The sequence below is a fragment of the Equus asinus genome, chromosome 26 (genome assembly GCF_041296235.1).
Source record: "Equus asinus isolate D_3611 breed Donkey chromosome 26, EquAss-T2T_v2, whole genome shotgun sequence".
Lineage (NCBI taxonomy): Eukaryota > Metazoa > Chordata > Mammalia > Perissodactyla > Equidae > Equus > Equus asinus.
Genome location: NC_091815.1, coordinates 42,508,061 through 42,527,215, shown reverse-complemented (window position 1 = coordinate 42,527,215; position 19,155 = coordinate 42,508,061). Strand labels below are relative to the sequence as shown.

The 19,155-nt window shown below is 56.3% G+C and overlaps 1 protein-coding gene across 1 annotated transcript; it reads left to right on the top strand.

Annotated features, from left to right (window-relative positions):
- The first annotated feature begins 6,229 nt into the window (after nt 1–6,229).
- On the top strand, nt 6,230–17,449 carry ZNF837 (zinc finger protein 837). Its single transcript, XM_070498913.1, is given in 8 exon segments — nt 6,230–6,369; nt 15,136–15,235; nt 15,711–16,061; nt 16,063–16,718; nt 16,721–16,833; nt 16,835–16,987; nt 16,990–17,099; nt 17,101–17,449. Coding segments are annotated over 8 exon segments (1,731 nt in total). The 5' UTR covers nt 6,230–6,362; the 3' UTR covers nt 17,342–17,449.
- The last annotated feature ends 1,706 nt before the right edge of the window (nt 17,450–19,155 follow it).

Sequence of the window (19,155 nt, the reverse complement as noted above, 5' to 3'; positions counted from 1 at the left end):
AGTAAAGGAACAAGTAAATGAACACACAACAAACATATTCATTGCTCCTCCAACTCCCGCAGGACTGTCTCTCCTGTCAGACTGTTTCCTACTCCCACGGCTCCTTGGCAGATGACAAGTTCATCTTTCCCCCTGCCCTGGGCCTCCCACTGCCCTGGCCGCTGACCAGCATGTCTCAAGATGGGCTCACAGAGGTGAGTGGATTGGCCAGGGTGCTTGTTACAGCAGTGGGAATTCTGGACCTCAAGGCAGAACCTGCTGGGTGACCTAGCCTAAGCCCCTTCCCCAAACTCAATTTGCTCAGCTGTCAGTTGGGACCACATGTACAGGGTGGCTCTGCAGAATTGGGGTGGGGGCAACAGGGCAGAATGTGTAGGGCTGGGGTGGCAATGCTGGATCAGATCCAGACCTGTCCCCTCACTTGCAGCACTTGGGGAAAGAATAGAGCTGAGGAACTGGGTTGAGTTTGGGAACCTTGGAACATGGTCTTAATAGGGGGTCTCAGGGGCTTGGATTAAGGATAAACCCAGAAACATATTTTGGAAATCCACATATCCAGAATTAGTCGGTGTAGAATCTCAGATTTTGGAGACCAGATATATGAATTCAGAACAGTCTCAGACACGGATTCCCGGTGGCTGCAGTTTGGCGGTGTCAGGCACAAATTGGGGGAGAAACGGGGACCTGGTCTTGGGTGGGGGACTCCAAGGCCTTAACTGCAGGGAAAAGAGGGACCTGGATTTGGGGGCACCCGGAAGCAGGAATTGGAGACTGGAAACCAATATTGGGGAAACTCGGAGACATGAACTGGGGGAGAAGCAGGCATCGGATTTCGCAGAACTAGAGACGGGAATTTAGGAAGTTACAGGTGACGGAACCGGGAGGACCCGACCATTGGGACTTTGGAGGGGTCTAAGGTCAAAGCGCAAACTTTTGCGGGGCTCTCAGGCTGAACCCCGTCCGGCACGTTGTCCAGAGGGACAGCGTGGACCCGGACCGGAAGCCCCGCCCTCCCCTGGGAAGACCAATCACCAGCGTCCAAGTGATGGGAAGGCGGGACGGTGCGAGGCGTCTCCAAGGCAATGGCGAATCGCATGAAGGCTCCGCTTTACCCGGAAGCCGAAGTCTCCGCCCCACGCCCCCGGTGAAACCCGGAAAGGGGGCAGGTTTGGCGGTCGTCATGGTAACCAGGACGCTCACTCAGGCCCAGACGAGATCGCCTGTTCCTCTCCTGGCTCGGTTCTCCGCGGCAGAACCTCCCGGCTTAGAGTCCGGATCGGAGCCGGCGGAACTCCATTTCCCTGCAGCCCCCGCGCTGGCCTTTCCTACCGGTTCCTTCAGACCCGAAAGGAGGCGGAAGGAAGGCGCTGCGTCCCGCCCTCCTCCGGCGGTCACTGACGGGGGAAAGGGTCTCTGGACGCCGCGCCGGCCTGGAGAACCATCGAGACGGCAGTCCTCCGGGCGCCCAGAGCAGCCCACTCAGGGCTCCGCTGAGGGACGAGCGGCTGGACTCCCCGCAGCTCAGGTCCGGGCGGAGCCGCGAAGGGATCGGTTAGTCGGTTCCGGAGCGGAGGGGCGCGGGGTGGTGCTCTGGCCGGCCCTGGAGTGGACTGCGGCCTAGCAGGGCAGTCTGCCGGGCCAGCGCCGCGTCGGAGCCTCTGTCCGAGGCCGTTGAGAGGGCCGGCGAGAGCCCCGGAGGAGGCCTCCCATCCTCCGGTCTGTGGTAGGCGCGGGGCTCGCGGGGCTCGCGGGGCGGGAGAGGCGTCGGGACGAAGCCGAGCCCTTGGCCGCTTCGCGGACGGCCGCCCAGAGGCCGGCCGCACGGGCTGAGCCAGGAGGCGAGGCTTTCCTGCCTGGCCTCAGTTTCCCCATCTGCAAGCGCCTCCTGGGGGGTTGTGGCTCTCGTCTCTCTCCGGGTGGCCCCGGATCTGCCTCTGAAGCCTTGCGGTGACTCTGGGTGCTAAAAGTTGCAGATTCCTGGACACCCGAGGGCTGAGCATTGGGCCCACGCCTGGCTTCCTCTCTCTGAGTCCCCGCTTCCCCGCCTGTCAAATGGGCGGGGTGCCGCCGCCTTGCAGACTTGGCCGAGGACTGACTCAGTCCGTGTCTGGGTCTTAGCTCAGGGCCGGGCGGTGCCCAGCGAGCGCTCAGAAGTTGTGGCTGCTTTCTTTTTTTTTTAAATTGAGTTAATGATAGGTTACAATCTTGTGAAATTTCAGTTGTACATTAATGTTTGTCATTCGTGTTGTAGGTGCACCACTTCACCCTTTGTCCCCACCCCCCACCCCACCTTTCCCCTGGTATCCACTAAACTGTTCTCTTAGTGTTGTGGCTGCTTTCTGATTTGTAAAATGGGCTGTCCGTTCTGCAGACTTTTCCGGAGCTCTACTGTGTGCCAGGCTGCAGATGCTGCCCAGACATCCCTAGCTTTTGTAGCTCCCCAGCTGAAGCTCCGGTTAGTATAGAGCTTTGCCCACATCCCGTTCTGCACACACGGCCTGATGAAATGGTATGGGGTAGTTTGTTACTCAGCAATAGATAACGCAGCCCAGGTGTTAGGACAAGGAGGTCGTTCAAATGTTGTAACAGCAAAAACGTGATGCCTTCCGATTTTATGTCTTTTCCCAAATGTAATACCTACTTATTGGAGAAAATACAGGAAAGGTATGATCACAGAGATGTAGAGAGAGATGGCCTATATCCCCAGAAGCACCCAGAGGCAGCCACCTTGAGCTGTATACCAGAAATATTTCTCCTGTGGGCTCTCTTTTGCATCCTTTAACCGCCTGGCAACTTCAGTTCCCCCAGGGGTCTGCATAGAGGCTGAATGGGGAGGGATAGGCAAGAGGCCTCTGGGCCAGGGTCATTAGGATGAGGAGGAGGGGCAGACAGCGACCTTGCTAAGTGACTAGCCCCCTGACCCTGGCTGGCTGTCACAAGGGGCAAGGCTATCTCCTGGGTTTCCAGGGAAGTATGAATATGGGGCTCTACCTTAGGTGGGGATGTGTGAGGCTCCTTGTGTCTGGGAGTCGGGCACAGCCATGGGGCTTCAGACACTCCTTAACCCTGCAGAAATTTAGAGATTCAAGCTGGGCCCCAAAGAGGAAAATGTTTGTCCTTACATGGCAACCAGGGGGAGCCTGTAAAAACCCAAGTCAGATTTCATCCCTCCCCTGCTCAAAACCCTCTGTGGCTCCCTGCATCACTCACAGGAAAAGACGAAGTCCGCACCATGGCCTGCTAGGCCCACAAGATATAGCCCCATTACCCTCCTCTCCCTTCTCTCCCCTATGCTCCACCCCAGCCACACAAGCCTCCTCAGGGACTTTGCACCTGCTGTTCCTCACCTCACATGCTCTTCCCCAGAAAGCCCCATGGCTCACTCCCTCCCCTCCTCAGGTATTCCCTTGAATTCTGCCTTCTCCTTGAGGCCTCGACTGACCACTCTATTTATTTATTGTAATTTTTTTTTTTTTTTTGAGGAAGATTAGCCCTGAGCTAACTACTGCCAATCCTCCTCTTTTTGCTGAGGAAGACTGGCCCTGAGCTAACATCCAGGCCCATCTTCCTCTACTTTATACTTGGGATGCCTACCACAGCATGGCGTTTGCCAAGCGGTGCCATGTCCGCACCTGGGATCCGAACCGGCAAACCCCGGGCCGCAGAGAAGTGGAATGTGCGAACTTAACCGCTGTGCCACCGGGCCGGCCCCTATTGTAATTTTTAAATTGAGATATTAGTCACCCAGCATAAAACTGTTTCAAAGTATATAATTCAGTGTTTTTGGTATTTTCACAAAGTTGTTCAACCATCACCACTGTCTATTTCCAGAACATTTTCATCACCCCAAAAAGAAACCCCATACCCATTAGCAGTCACTCCCATTTCCCCTTCCTCCAGCCCCTGGCAACGACTACTCTACTTTCTGAATGGATCTGCCTATTCTGGACATTTTATAGAAAGAAAATCATAGGATATGTAGCCTTTTATGACTGGCTTTTTTCACTTAACTCCAAGCCCAGTCCCACTTTGCCCAAATGATGACCTTTGCCTCTTGCATGTGGCACCTGTACTTCTCAGTTTTCTTTTTTAAAAAAAAAAAAAGATTGGCACCTGAGGGCTGGCCCTGCGGCCGAGTGGTTAGGTTCCTGCCCTCCGCTTCAGTGGCCCAGGGTTTTGCCGATTCTGATCCTAGCGTGGGCATGGTACCGCTCATCAGGCCATGCTGAGGCAGCATCCCACATGCCACATCTAGAAGGACCCACAACTGAAAATATGCAACTATGTACCTGGGGGCTTTGGGGAGAAAAAGGAAAAATAAAATCTTTAAAAAAAAAAAAAAAGATTGGCACCTGAGCTAACAACTGTTGCCAATTTTTTTTTTTCCATTTTTCTCCCCAAATCCCCCCAGTACATAGTTGTATATTTTTTAGTTGTGGTGGGTCCTTCTAGTTGTGGCATGTGGGACACTGCCTCAACGTGGCATGACAAGTGGTGCCATGTCCGCGCCCAGGATCCGAACCAGCGAAACCCTGGGCAGGCGAATCAGAGTGCATGAACTTAACCATTTGGCCACGGGGCCAGCCCCTCTTGATTTTCTTTACACCAGGGTTTCTTCACCTGAGCACTGCTGACATTTTGTCATGGGGTGGGGGTGGGGCTGCCCTGTGCATTTTAGGATGTTTAGCAGCATCCCTGGCCTCCACCTAATGATGCCAGTAGAACCCCCATCCCTATGTGTAACAACAAAAGTGTTGCCAAACATTGTCAAGTGTTCTCCAGAGCACAGAATCTCTCCCTGGTTGAGAACCACTGATTAACATCTACTCACTTGTTTTTGCTTAGATCCATTTATTAATAAGGAAACTTGACAGCCTCAACCAAAACATAAAGCTAGCCAGAAAAAGAAGAGAACTCCAGGTGTAAATACCTGGACAGACCACTGTGGTTAAACTGTGCTTGACAATGTTGAAGGCAGAGGCTCTGGGCCTGAGGCATGCCCTCGCTCTGGCAAAAGGGAGACAGGTCAGAGCTGGAAAATGAGAGACCTCCCAGTGCCTCATGGAGACTGTGTTCGTTTTCTACTTGCTGCTTAACAAATTACCACAGACTTAGTGGTTTAAGACAATACACATTTATTATCTCACAGTTCTGGAGGTCAGAAGTCCAAAGTGAGTCTTAGGGGTAAAATCAGGTGTATGCAGGGCTGCATTCCTTCTGAAGGCTCCAATGAAGAATCTGTTCCATGCCTTTTGCAGCTTCTGGAGGCTACTCTCATTCCATTTCTTGTGGCCACATCACTCTGACCTCTGTTTCTGTCATAACATCTCCTTCTCTGACTCTGGCTCTCAGCCTCCCTCTTATAAAAACCATTGTGATTAGATTTAGGGCCCACCTGGATAATCCAGGATAATCTCCCTATCTCATAATCTTTGATCACATTTGCAAAGTCTCTTTTGCCATATGAGGTAACATTCACAGGCTCTGGGGATTAGGGTGTGGACATCTTTGGGGTCCACTATTCTGTCTACCCCACACATCCACTGGACTCAACCCTGGTCAGCAGCAGTTCCCATCATAGGCCTGGCACAGCCACCAAGGGCTAGCATTGGATGTGGCTTGTCCGATGAGCAGTCTAGAAGTATGTCCAGGGCAGCTGGTGAAGAGGATGGGTCAGAGGGAGGCAGAGGGCAGCAGGGGGCTAGTGGTCAGACAGGCGAGAAAGGACAGTGGAGGGGAGGGGAGGAAGCAAGCCTGGAGAGGCAAAGAGGTGACCCCTGACCACCCCACTCACTAAGCTGCCTGCCTTCAGCTCCTGCTGAAATTCCTTTCTTTATGTCTCTCCCCTTTTTACAGCTTTCAAGACTCTTGAAATTTGGCCGCGCCATCCAGGATGCCTCAGCTGCTGCGGTTTGCTTTCATGGCTCCTGACACCATTTCTCCTCCTGGGAACTGCCAGCCTCTCCATTTCTCCTCGACTCTTCCAGATCCTGCAGCCAGGACTCTGAGTTGGAGGGTGGCTACAGGATGGAGGCTCCAGCCTAGGACACTGAGCACGAAGAGTCCCTGAGGCTGATTCCCAATGAGCTGTCCCAGGCGCTCAGGAGAGGCCTGAGGTGGAGTGAGGCCCCTTGCAGAGGACAGAGCTGCGAGACTCTCCTTTCAGGAGGGAGACCTGTGTGGAGGGGTGACAGATGGCAGGACGACTTCCCCAGGGTGCAGGCTTCTAGGGCTGCAGCCTTGGCTTGAGTCCCAGTCCAGGGACCTGACAATTCACGGGAGCTAGATTCCTTCTGTGAGAGCCCCACTTCCTCTCCGGGCCCCTGCATGACCAACGGTCTTGCTCCTGAAGCCCCCTATGTATGACCAGTGAGTATAGTGAGGTGCTTCTCCGGCGCTCCTCCCAGTATTAGCCCTGGGGGGGCAGGGGGACACTCAGGGAACAGGCTTCTGTAAAAGCGAGGAGGGCCGGCAGACCCACAGACCCTGAAGCCACCCCCCATCTAGACAAGCCTCCCACACCGGGGCCAGCCTTCAGTTGGGGGGCCAGCCTTCGGTCGGTGCTCCAGCCTCCTCCCGTGCAAGCCCGCGCCGCCCCCCCACCCCCACCCCGCGCCTGCCCCCAGGGCAACAAGGCCTTTGTGTCGTGGGCAGGCCTGTGACTGCACCAGATAATTCACTCCATGGAGAGGCCCTTTCTGTGCACCCAGAGCTGAAAGTCCTTTTGCAAGAGCTGGAAGCTCTTCCGGCAGGCTGTGTACTCAGGCATGAGAAGTCTCGATTTTGGTAAGCCTCGTTGAGGGACCCAGCAGTGAGAAGCCCCAGGGAGTGCCCTGAGGCTTCAGCCAGTGATGGAACCTCCTCAGGCACTGGGCACCCGCACAGAGAGCCAGCAGCTGCACTCCCTCTGCGGCACCTGGCAGGGCCATCAGGGTAGGCAAACGGGCAGGCGACCTCCAAGTGCCCTTCCACCACCGCTCCAACCTCATTGAGCATGGTAAGCCCCACACAGGCCTTCAGACCACGTCCTGACTTTGTCCCTGGACAGGGAGACAGAGCCCGAGGCAGGGTGTTTGGTCTCCAGACATCCATGGGATGGAGACGGAGTGAACAGCCCCAGTGCCCCTGAGATGCAGAGTGGAGCAGACAGGTGGGGCTGGAACCCTGGATGGCTGAATGCAATACATGAGCCAGACGGGCTAGCAAAATTAGAAGTGTCTGTGTGGGGCAGGAGCCACTGAATAGATGGGCACAAGATGAGGAAATGGGAGTAAATGGGAGGGAGGCCTGCCCAGGAGACCAAGCAGGGTTGGCCTCATCTTTGGGGCTGGGGGGCCGTGGTTCTCCAACCGGATGCACGTATTAGAATCAGCTGTGGGGCTCTGACACCCACTGCTCGAGCCTCATTCCCAGAGATTCCGATTTCAGCGGCTGGCGCGAAGCCCGCTTGCCCGGACATTTCAGAGCCAGCCAAGGGTTTCCCACCCCTCATTCTTCCGCACTAGCGCCTGGCGCTGACGCAAGTCTGGGTCCCGCCTACTGAGCGTAGCCTGCTCCAGTTGCTATAACAACCGGGAGTCCTGGCTTGACCAGGGAGCCGGGCAGGGCCGGACTACGTTTCCCAGCAGCCCCCGTGAGTGCTCCCGCCGTCCCATGCAGGGAAACCTAATCCTCAGTGCCACGGCGGCCCGGAAGAGGAGCGAGGAAGGTTCTGCGATACGTGTGGGGCAGGGACTAGGGGACCCGTGCGGGTCGCCTCAGGGAGTAAGTGGCGCTCTGCCCGTACCCGTGACCCCAGTCTGCAAGGCGGGGCCGCCATCCCCCTGTTCCCTCCTAAGCCCTGCGCGCTGGGTCCGGGACGGAGGCCTCACCCGCGCTCTTCCCGTCCGTTGCTCGGGGTCCGGGCTGGCCAACGGCGCGTCGGGGCTTCGGTTCCGAGCGCGTCTGTCTGCTCTGGCTCTGGCTCCCGCGTCGCCCATCCTGAGTGTGGAGACTCAGGCCGGAGGGGAGGCGCGAGGCCCCGAGCCGCCGTTGCGCGTCCCAGGATCGAGTCCGTCTGCCCGCGGCCGCCTCGGCTCCCTGCTACCTCGGGCCTCGCCCCCGGTCCTTGCGGTTGCCGGTTCCTTTCCCCGTCGGGACACGGTGGCCCCTCCGCCTCCCTCAGTCCCAGTTCCAGAGTCGCGTCCCCTCCAGACGCCCGCGAAGCCGCTGCGCGCTGGCTGTCCTGTTGTCCTTCGCACTGAATGTCCGGCGTAGAATAGGACGGCCGGGCTGGGGTCTCTGGCCCTGGGGCTGTCGTGGGGGGGGCGGGGGGGTGTGTGCTGTGACCCAGACAGGTGGAGCCACCCTGTGCTCTCCACACCTCCAAGCTGCCCTCTTGTCAGTCTCAGTGGGCCTGTCCAAGCTCTGAGGACATTCAGCCGCAGTCACCTCTTCCCACGTGCTGTTGCCGGGGGTTCTGCAGCGCTCAGTCCCGCTAGCTGCCCGAAGATGGCTGCTCCGTGTCCTAGTCCCATCCACCTGCAGCTCCGCAGACAGTGAGGAGGCTGGGCGAGCACTTAGGGTGCAGGGGTGCTCACCCAGATGATGGGAAGTCACTGTCAACACCTGGGACAGCTGCAGTGCAGGGTCAGGGACAGGCTCCCAGCCTCAGATCCCGGGTCCATGACTGGAAGGTCACCCAGGTGCGGGTAGGGTAGTTTGATAGCACAGGCTGGGAGCAGGGCGAGAGAGGCAGAGAGAAGCAGCCATGGTCTGCAGCTTCCACCTGCTGTGTCTCATGCTGCAAATGGGCAGAGGAACCACCTGTGGGAGTGGGGTGTCTGGGGACATTTCTCCCAGAGATGCCCTGTGCAGATGGCTAACGGGTGCCCCTCAGCCCCAGACTCCTGTGAGTTCAGGGTCTCTCCTGCCAGGTCAGGACCACTGCTGCTTCCTGTGACCGCCCAGTCTTCCCTGACCCTCTGTCTAGGCACTGAGCAGTCCTCTGACTGCATCAGCAGGGATCAGGAGAGTCCCCCATGCAACCCACCCATCCTATCAGCGGTGCTGGACCAGTCTCTGTGTCAGTTTCCTGTGGCTGCTTTAGCAAATTACTGCCAACAGAAATTTCTTCTCTTTTGGTTCTGAAGGCCAGAAGTCTGAAATCAAGGTGTCGGCAGGGCCACACTCTCTGAAGGCTCTGAGGCAGGTGCCATCCCATGCACCTGTCCTAGCTTCTGGTGGTTCCAGGCATTCCTTGGCCTGTGGCTGCGTCACTCCTGTCTTGCCCTCTTCCTCCTCTCTCTGCCTCCCTCTTATAAGGATACCTGTCATTGGATTTAGGGCCCATCTAGGGAATCCAGGATGATCTCATCTCAAGATCCTTCACTACATCTGCAAATACTCTTCCCAAATAAGGTCATATTCACAGGTTCTAGGGGTTAGGGTATGGACGTATCTTTTGGGGGGTAGGGGCATCATTCAATCCATTACGGCTTTCTTCAGGGGAACTTGCCCAGTCCTGCGTGACTTAATGCCCTAGGCCATCCATCCTCTGGCCTGTCCACTGATTCCATGGTAACTGGCTATCCTGGGTTGGCCAGGCTGTCCCCCTCAGGTGTCTTCTCCCACTCTGGTGGGTCCTTGGCCTCTGGGTCCCTGGGGGTCCAGGAGGTCATGCTGGATGCTGGCCTGGGGTGTTGCTCTGGCTGCCAGCTGTTGTGCAAAGTGAGGCACAAGGCCAGCAGACATGACCCTGCGGAGGCAGTATTTACTGGAAGCGCTGGGGCAAGAGCATGGCAGGTGCCCAAGTCCTACTGTCTCTCCCACCTGGAACACAGCCACCTGGTGTCATGTCAGCGGGACCTGGATCCCGGCTATGGGGCTTCTGGGATGCACAGTTGTAGAAGCCCTTGTCTTTCCCCAGGCATCCTGCACAGAAATCTGGGCACCTGCTCTCCTGCTGCTGAGCACCCATTGTGGGGCCCCCTCCTCTGTGTGAGGGGCTGGAGTTCACCCTGGGGCTATGGTTGCTTGAGGAAGCAGGAGGTGACAGGGTCCCCACATCAGTGCTCATGTCTAGAGAGCCCCTTCTTTCCCTGTGGGAACCTCAGATCCCAGCCTGGTAGTGTGCCCGGAGTGATCCCCTTAGTAGGGAGTCCTGGCAGCTTTTGCGGCAGCTCTGCAGTTGGCCCCCACAGGGTCACCCTGGCCTCTCAGAAGCAGACCAAGGAATTCTGCAAAACCTGCAGTACACAGAGGCAGAGGCTCAGGGGTGCAGGGGAGGCTGGTGAGGTGGGCGGGATGGGCCTGCTCTGTACTGCTCTCTGTGGCTGGCAGACACCCACCAGAGGGTGAAGCCCATGCCTGAGAGTCAGAGCTGAATTCCATGGATGGTGGTGGGGAGCCAGTGGGCAGCCTGGGTGTGGAGGAGGACAGGGCTCTGTGGTCAGACAGACAGCGGTGGAAGTTCCCGAGCTGTGTCCTCCCTGAGTCTTGCCCTTGCCCATTCCCATCTGTAAATCGTGATGGCAGTGCCCTGGGTCTTGGGACATCATAAGGCAGCACCCTGTGCCCCAGCATGCTGCCCAGTATTCCCAGCTGGTGTGTCCAGCTTCCCACAAAGAGTTTTCTTCTTGAGATGAGTAGACTAAGAGACATCTTGTTGAAGAAAAGTCTGTGCTCTGGGGGAGAATGCTGTCAACCCGGAGGTTAAGCTTCTGATGTCAAAAGTCTGCTTGATGTGCAGTGTGCAGTCAGCTTGGCCATGTGTGAGAAGTTAATGTTTTATTTTTACCTAACAATTTTGAAGACCTTGTTTTCCTTATTACAAAAGTATTGTGTAAAAAACACACACATACCTCCATCCCACACAGTACTGTCCCTGTGGCTGGGGCTCAGGTGACATCCTGGATGTTCCTGGCTGGGCTTGTGAGGCTACCCTGGGGCAGACACCTGGGCATGCCCAAGGCAGGAACACTTTGTGTCATGGGTGCGTCCCCTTTTTTTGAGATACAATTCACATAAATGAGCCATTTTAAAGTGTTGGTTTTTAGTATACTTTTTAGTTTTTAATATGTTCACTATGTTGTGAAACCATCACCTGTCTAACTCCAGAACATTTCCATCACCCCAAAATGAAGCTCTGTACTCGTTAAAGCAAAATTACTCCCCATTCTTCCTCCCCTCAGCCCTTGGCAACCGCTGATCTCTGCTTTGTCTTTATGGATTTGCCTATTCTGGATTTTTCATATAAATGGAATTATACAATATGTGGTCTTTGTGTCTGGCTTCTTTCACTGAGCATAATGTTGTCCAAGGTCCCACCATGTATCAGTACTTCATGCCTTTTTGTTGCTGAGTAATATCCCATTGTATGGCTAGACCACATTTTGTTATCCATTCATCAGCTGATGGACGTTTGGGTTGTTTCCTCCTTTATTGTGATTAGTGCTGCTATGAACATTGGTGTACACGTTTTTGCTTGAACGCCTGTTTTCATTCCTTTGGGTGGATCCCTCACAGTGGAATTGCTGCATTGTGCAGTCACTCCGTGTTTCATCTTTTGTGGAACCGCCAGGCTGTTTTCCACAGCTAGCTGCATCATTTTACATTTCCACCAGCCATGTGGGATTGCGTTCTGCACTTGCCTTTTGTCTGCCAGGTCTTTGTACCCATCTGTCCTGGTTAAGGCAAACTGAATGTGGAGAGTGCTGGATGGGGCTACCACTTCACCCGCAGCAAGGGCGGCACGACAGGGCTTACTTCCAACACCTTGCTGGTCCCAGTGTGCAAGTGACACTTTTTGAAACCTGGACCCCTTAGCTTGTCTGCTTTATTTTACAGCAAGCTCCACATTCTAAAGAAAGCACGGCCCTTGGCCTCCCCCAGGCAGGGCCTTTGAGGACCCCTTAGGAGTCATGGTCACTGAGCCTGGCTCCATCAGCCCTGGGCATGGTCTCTGTTGTAGGTTAGACTCATATCCATCTGCTGTTGGGATGGTCAGTGCTGGTGGGCAGGTGGGGCCCACAGCTGCTTTGTCCTCAGCATGCCCATGTCATTCCCCACTCCTGTTCTTGGGGCGCTGCACAGTCAGTATCTCAGAGCGGACAGGCAGAAACACAAACACAGGGTAGGTTAGCAGCCAGTCCGCCTCCCATCTGGAAAGAATATCCTCAGACTCAAAGCCACAGGTGTTTGGGAAAGAGAGGCTTCCCTCTCACATTCTCCTCCTGGTTCATGTGGTGAAGAGTCACTCTGTTAAGGGTACACACATGCCAGTGTTCAGTGTCACACAGATGTTCTCACACTTTCTTGCAGAAGTCCCTCACCCTAGGGGCTCCGAGCACTCCCCCTTGGTCTCGAGCTCCAGCTGGCTAATTTGCCAGGTGGAACAACCAAGGCACAAAATGGCAGTTGCCACAGTGGGGAAAAATGTTGGATTTCCAAGGAAGTAGCCCTGCTCAGTGGCACCATCAAGGATCAGTGCTCTCGTGGTCCTGGACGCAGCTTCATGAAGTCTTAGTTAACCCAGGCCCTGTGTGGCTTTGAGGTGCTAATGGGGAGGGGCGGCCTCACCTATCCTGGGTCAAAGGCCAGTCTCACACAGGCCTGGAGGGCACAGGAGGCTTGTGCAATGATCACTGCGATGGGAGTGAGGGCTGTTTGAGAAACCTCAGGTCATGGTGGGGTCCTGCCCTTACTGTCACACTTGCATCTTTAAGAGCATACCCCAGACCAGTTACTTGCTGAACACATGACCCAACAAGCCACCTTTTTTTCCCTTCTCCCCAAAGCCCCCCCAGTGCATAGTTGTATATTCTAGTTGTAGGTCCTTCTGGCTCTGCTATGTGGGACACCGCCTCAGCACAGCCTGATGAGCAGTGCCATGTCCATGCCCAGGATGTGAACCAGTGAAACCCTGGGCCACTGAAGCTGAGCATGCGAACTTAACCACTTGGCCACGGGGCCGGCCCCCAAACAGGCCACCTTTAACACAGGTCCTTCAGCTTCTCATGCTCTGGCAGGTGGGCTCCTGAAGAGCAGAGCAGTGACGACTGAGCTGCTTCTATGGCCCCTCACTATCTGCAGGACGTGTCTAACTCTGTGTTTTCCCCCTTAGTCAATTAGGTGTGTCTCATTTCCACTCAAACACGTTTGCTGCCAGAGTGCTGACTGTGATGCATTTCTGCCATTGTGGTTATGATGTCCAAGGGCGAAACCATCCTCCAGAGACAGTTGACAGCAGCATCCTGAGGAGAACTACGTCCACTCACTCTGAAGTGTCTTTGGCTGGAAACCTGGAGAGAGTCTTGGTTAAATGCTTCCTGATTCCTTTTAGTTCCTGATCAAGTTACTTCAGGCTGCTGGGTGGCCCTGGGCAACTGCTTGTTAGAAATTTGCAAAATGGGTGGAAAAGTGACAGTGTGTCAAGGAAGAGTTGGAGCAAGCAATTTCACTGAGTCAACTCAGGCTTCTGGAATGCTTGATAAAGGAATCTGCCTTCCACAGAAGAGGGAACACAGAGCTCACGGGGAACCTGAACCTTGTGCTCAGTGAGGCAGGATTTACTGTGGTCACATATTCGTTGCCTGAGGCTGTGCTGCACAGATCTTTGTTCTTGTTGCTCATAGCCACAAAGGGCAAGGAATGACAGGTACTGCCAAGGCTACTTGGTTGTTTAAACAATCAGATTTTATTGATAAAGGGGAACAGAACGAGGAGCGGGGAAGCAAACAACAAATCAGTACTTACTACATCCACACCATAATAAACCTGGGAAGTTCCACTTGTTGGTACGGCGGGTGGGAGTGCCAATTGTCCGGGTCTGAGGCAAAGTATCCTCTCCACAGTGAAACTCCTAATTGTTCTATGCCTGTGACTCCCTTTTATCCTAATGTTTTTTGGGTTCTGACTCACGGTTTTAGACATTTAGATACTTTGAGTTATTTCTCCTTGTTCCCACAGATGGGATGTTTTTATCTTTTTGTTCTCACGGATGGGATGTTTTAATAGTCTGGTCAGGTGCCCGTGGGGGTGGCCAGCCCAGACAAGGAACATGACGCAGGACATTTTCTTATTAACTTGTGCCTTGGGGTCAGGGTTGAAGTGGCCATCTCCGGCTCCGAGCCCAGACACATTCTTTTATGTAGGCCCAAGATCCCAGTGTCCCTGGAGGGTGGGGAGGTCAATGAACTCTGTACAGTTCTGGAAGTAACAAGAACCTAGGGAAAATTCCCATTCTTATGTGTCAGCTCTTTAATAGGTCAGTTGTCAGTGACGGTCATTGATCAGTAACCTGATCGACATGCAAGTCCTCTTCCTCCTCCTTTCCATTTTCTAGGCACCAGGTGAGCCTTCTTGTTCTGACCCCTCTGTGCATATTGGCCGCACTTCAGAGTCACCCTCTCTGCTCTGCATGTTGCATCCATGCCCCAAATGGGACCATTCTGAGCTGAATGTGTGTCCTTCAAGATTCCAGGCTAAACATTTATAGTTTGTTTCACCTGAATGGCATCTTGATGAGTATACTGTGTTTTCCCAGTAAATTGTATAAAGAGCTTGGAAGAAACCACTGTGGTAGACAGCATCATGCCCCCTTCCTTGAAAGATGTGTACATGCTGGTCCCCTGATCCTGCGAATGTTACTTCACATGGCAGAAGGGACGATGAGGTGTGATTGAGGATCTTGCTATGGGTGGTTATCCTGGGTTCTTTGGGGAGCCCAGTGTCATCACAGTGACTTTATTTAAGAAAGGGCAGGAGGCTCAGAGTCTAAGAAGGAGATGTGATGACTCAAGCAGAGAGTGAGACATCTGGTGTTTCACTGCTGGCTTTGAAGATGGAAGACAGGGCCGTGAGACAGGTAGCTGGCATCTGGAAGCTGGAAAGGGCAAGCAAATGGATCCTGCCTTTGAGCCTCCAGGAGGAAGCCATGCGGCTGAAACCTTGATTTAGGACTCGTGACCTCCAGAACTATGAGATGCATTGGCTTTGCTCTCAGCCACTAAATTTTCAGTAATTTGTTACAGCAGCAACAGGAAACTAATAATGGCCATGGTGGAACTGGAAATAGTAGGAGCAGGGATAAGGCCTTCATGGGGTTGGCTCATGCTGGAATGATCGGGGCCCACGCTCAGCTGTTTACTTTTACAGTTATCATACCCATTTTATGGATGAGGCTGCCAGACCTGAGAGCTAAGTTTGCCTGGGAGAAGTGGGGAGACGCAGACCTGGTGTCCAGCCGTGCTGCCAGGTGAGTCCCATCTCACACTTCCCAGAAGAGCTGGCTGATGGCAAGTGAATGGGGCTGGGCCAGGCCAAGGTAGGGAGGCAGGAGGGCATGCTGCTGGGAGGCTAGTGCTCAGAAGTGGAGGAAGTATTCTGGGGAGTGGACAGCTGAGCAATTGGGGTGTCTCTGTTGTTTGGGGGAGGGGGCCACTGAGGTCCCAAGCCAGGGGTGATGGTGCTCCAACAACGGGTGAGGAGAGATGATGCTGGGGAGCAGAGAGAGTCAGGGAAGCTGTTCTCTGGGGCCTTGGTGGTGGCCTAGGGTGTGGCTGAGAGTAGGGGCAGGAGGCCCCAGGGTTCTCATTGCCCATGTCATTTCTTGTCCCCTTTCCCTGGGCTGCGGAGAGCTGGGGCCACCCAGTAGGCATCAGTCCTGGCACGGTTCTCCACTTCTCCCCTCCTGGGAACTGCCAACCTCCAATTCTCCTCTACTCTTCCAGATCCTACAGCCAGGACACCGTGTTGGGGGCTGGCCCCAGGATGGAGGCTTAGGCCCAGAACTCTGGGTAGGGGGGCATCCCCAAGGCAGATCCCCAGGGAGCCAACAGGGACCAGGAGGAGAGGCCCAAGGCAGAGTTGAGGCCCTCGGAAGAGGACAAAGCCAAGAGACACCTGTCTCAGGAAGGAGATGTGCGTGGAGGGACAGCGGGTGGCAGGACGACTACCCCGGGTGGGGGCTCCCCGAGCTGGGGCCTTGGTGTGAGCTCCAGCCCAGGGACTCTTCAGAGTGAGGGAACTGGACCCCTGGTGTAAGAGCGGTGTGCCTCCACCTCCTCTCAGGACCCTGACCTGGTTGCAGGCTGGGGAGGACCCCTGTCAGTGCCCAGCGGGTGCCAGGGCCTCCAACCGTAACTCCTGTCTGATGTGGCATCACAGAGCATCCCCTGGGGAGAAGCCCCCAGTGTGTGACCACTGTGGAGGCCAAGCGCCGCTCTGGAGCTCCCCTCAGGCTCAGCTGTGTGGGGTCCACACAGACTATCCACCCTGTGAACAGCGCACAGATGCCCAAACCTTCCCTAGGACCCCGAAGCCGACCCCCCTCCAGCAGAGACCCTTGGTGGAGCGTGTGTGCCGGTGCGGCAAGGTCTTTGCCTGGAGGGCCCCACTGGCCCCGCAGGAGCTGATGCAGGAGGCCAAGGAGTGCCGCCCGTGTGCCGGGTGCAGAAAGCGCTTCGGCCCCAACGAGCAGCAGCAGGTGGGCGAGGGCCCCTCGATGTGTCCCCAGGGCGGCCAGGCCTCGAGTCCTCGCCCCAGGGCCCTGGCCCAGCGGCTGTACGCGTGCGATGAGTGTGGCAGGGCCTTCACGCGCACGTCGAGCCTGCTGCAGCACGAGCGCATCTACACGGGCGAGCGGCCCTACGAGTGCTGCGAGTGCGACCAGGCCTTTGTGCGCTGCTTCGGCCTCTACCGCCACCGGAGGACGCACTCGGCCGAGCGCCGCGGCCCGGCCCGCGGAGGGCCTTCCTGCTGGGGTGTCCGCCCTGCGGGGACTGTGGTGAGGGGGCCCCGCGGCCCCCACGGGCGCCCGTGGCCGGGGAGAAGCTGTACGAGTGCGCCGAGTGCGGCCAAACCCTTCGGCCTGTTCTCGCACCTCGTGGAGCACCGACGCGTGCACAAGGGCGAGAAGCCGTACACGTGCCCCGAGTGCAGCAAGGCTTTCAACCAGCGCTCGAACCTGAGCCAGCACCAGCGCACGCACAGCAGCGCCAAGCCCTACGCGCGTGCGCGCTGTGCGAGAAGGCCTTCAAGGGCCGCTTGGGGCTGCTGCAGCACCAGCGCGCGCACACGGACCAGCGGCCCTACGGCTGCCCCAAGTGCGGTAAGGACTTCCGAGCTGCGCCAACACGAGCGCCTGCCCTCAGGCGAGAGGCCCTTCATTTGTGCCGCCTGTGGCAAAGCCTTCGTGTGCAACTGCAGCCTGGTCCCCCACCGGCGCACGCACACGGGCGAGTGGCCCTACCCGTGCAGCGAGTGTGGCCGTGCATTCAGCCAGGGCTCCAACCTCAACGAGCACCGGAGGCGGCACGCGGGCGGCGGGGCACCTCTCCCGCGAACCTCTCCGACGTGTTGAGCGCTATTAAACCTCACTCTGTACGCACCGCGTCCACCAGTTCCCGCACACTGGAGTGCCACTCGACCCTCTCCAACCGGGCGCATAGCATCCGATTCAGGCGGGATGGAGCACTGACGTGCCCCAGAGGCTGGGTCACTATCCCAGGAGTCTGTCCCTCTGCGTCCCGCGGGAGGCACTACCGCGCCCGCTGGGACGCGGGGAAGCGAGATAAAGTGACTCCCCAGGGGCACAGCCAGAACATGGAGGAGATATGGTTCGAACCCAGGACCTCTCCCTGCCCCTTCCTGGGGGCTTCAGTAGCCCTTGGTGGCCTCAGGCATTTGCACACCCTCTAGTGTAGCTGGGCCCCCGCCTCCTCCCTGAGATCTTGGAGATGCCTCCCTGGGCTTTGGGAGAGGGACTTTTCACGCCGCCTGACCCTCACGGAGGCCAACGGCCTGAGCTTGAGGGGCGGGGCCTCAGCCTGCCCGACCCCTGGGCGGCTATGTAGTCGTCACAGAGCGGGGGAGCCCCCCTTGTGGGGGAGGTGAGATTCCAGGGCAGCCTTGGCCTGGTCTGTGATTGGCAGATGGGGGCGTCCTCATGTTATGTCCAAGCCATGTGGTTCTGCCCGCGCTGGTCTCTTGGCAGGAGTCCAGGTTAGACTCTGCGGCGTGGGGGGCATCAAGGAAGGAGACCCAGAGGTGCGGCCACAACTCCTAGGAGGGAATCCGGGGCAGACCTGGAACAGCATGTTTCTCTCCTACCTGTATGTTTGGTTTTATATGTATGTGATTCCAATTTCCCCCATTCCATCCTCCACATGTCCCAAAGTGACATTCCCACGGCTCTCCACTCCAGAAGCCAATATTTGCACTTACTACAGGCCAGGCACCATGCTCGGCACTCTGCCCTTAATCGCCCCATTTGATCTGCGCCCTAACTGGGAGGGCAGGGACGCCTCTCCCCCCAAATCACGGAGGCCACGTGGCCCAGCAAGAGGCGCCTAGAGGGAGGGCAGAGCTGGCTTCAGCACAAAGTCCTTCAGAGTCTGGGCCTCGATGCTTCCAATGGGGTTCCCAAGCGTGGCCTTGGATTCTGCAGCAAAGCCCCGGCAAGCCACCCTTCACTTTGTGTCTCCCATTCCTGAGCTCCTGTCTCTTGGGAAGGGGAAGATGCAAAGGCCTCTTGGGGTAACAAAGCTGTTGGCTCTCCATTCTTGGGCATGGCCTGCAGGACACCATTGCAGCCGTTTATTGTGTACCTGGCCCAGGTGATCCTCATGATGCTGTGCAGATGGGTGCCGTCCCATGTCCCAGATGTAGGAGGCTCTCCATGGGGTGGGGACTGCATGCTTCATCTGTCCTTGCCAAGTTCACACCATGAAAAGCCCCTCCTGAGGACAGAGAGGGAGTCAGATGGGTGCTCAAAACTCCCAGCTCAGGCCACAGGGAAGAGGTCAGCGTGGAAAACCAGTCCCAGCAGCCCCGTGGGAATTCACCCTGGGAGAGTCTTACCTAATAGTGTCCTCTGCTTTCAACAGCCCCCACAGGCCCAGGTCTTGGTTAATCCAGGACTCACTCACCCAGGGCTTAAATCCCCCTTCTCTGGGGAAAACCATCCTCCCTGAGGCAGGCCCAGCCCAGAGTCCTCCCTCCAGGTGGTCTCCTTGAAGCCTTCCCCAGCCTTGAGATGAGGGAGAGCGGTCCCTTCCCTACCCACAGGGTAGGACCCAGTCACCCAGTACTCTTTCCACAGAAATCTCCCAAGACACAGCTCTCCTGGCCACTTCGCCTCCACCCTGGGATGGGGGCTAAAGTCACAAAGTTGGC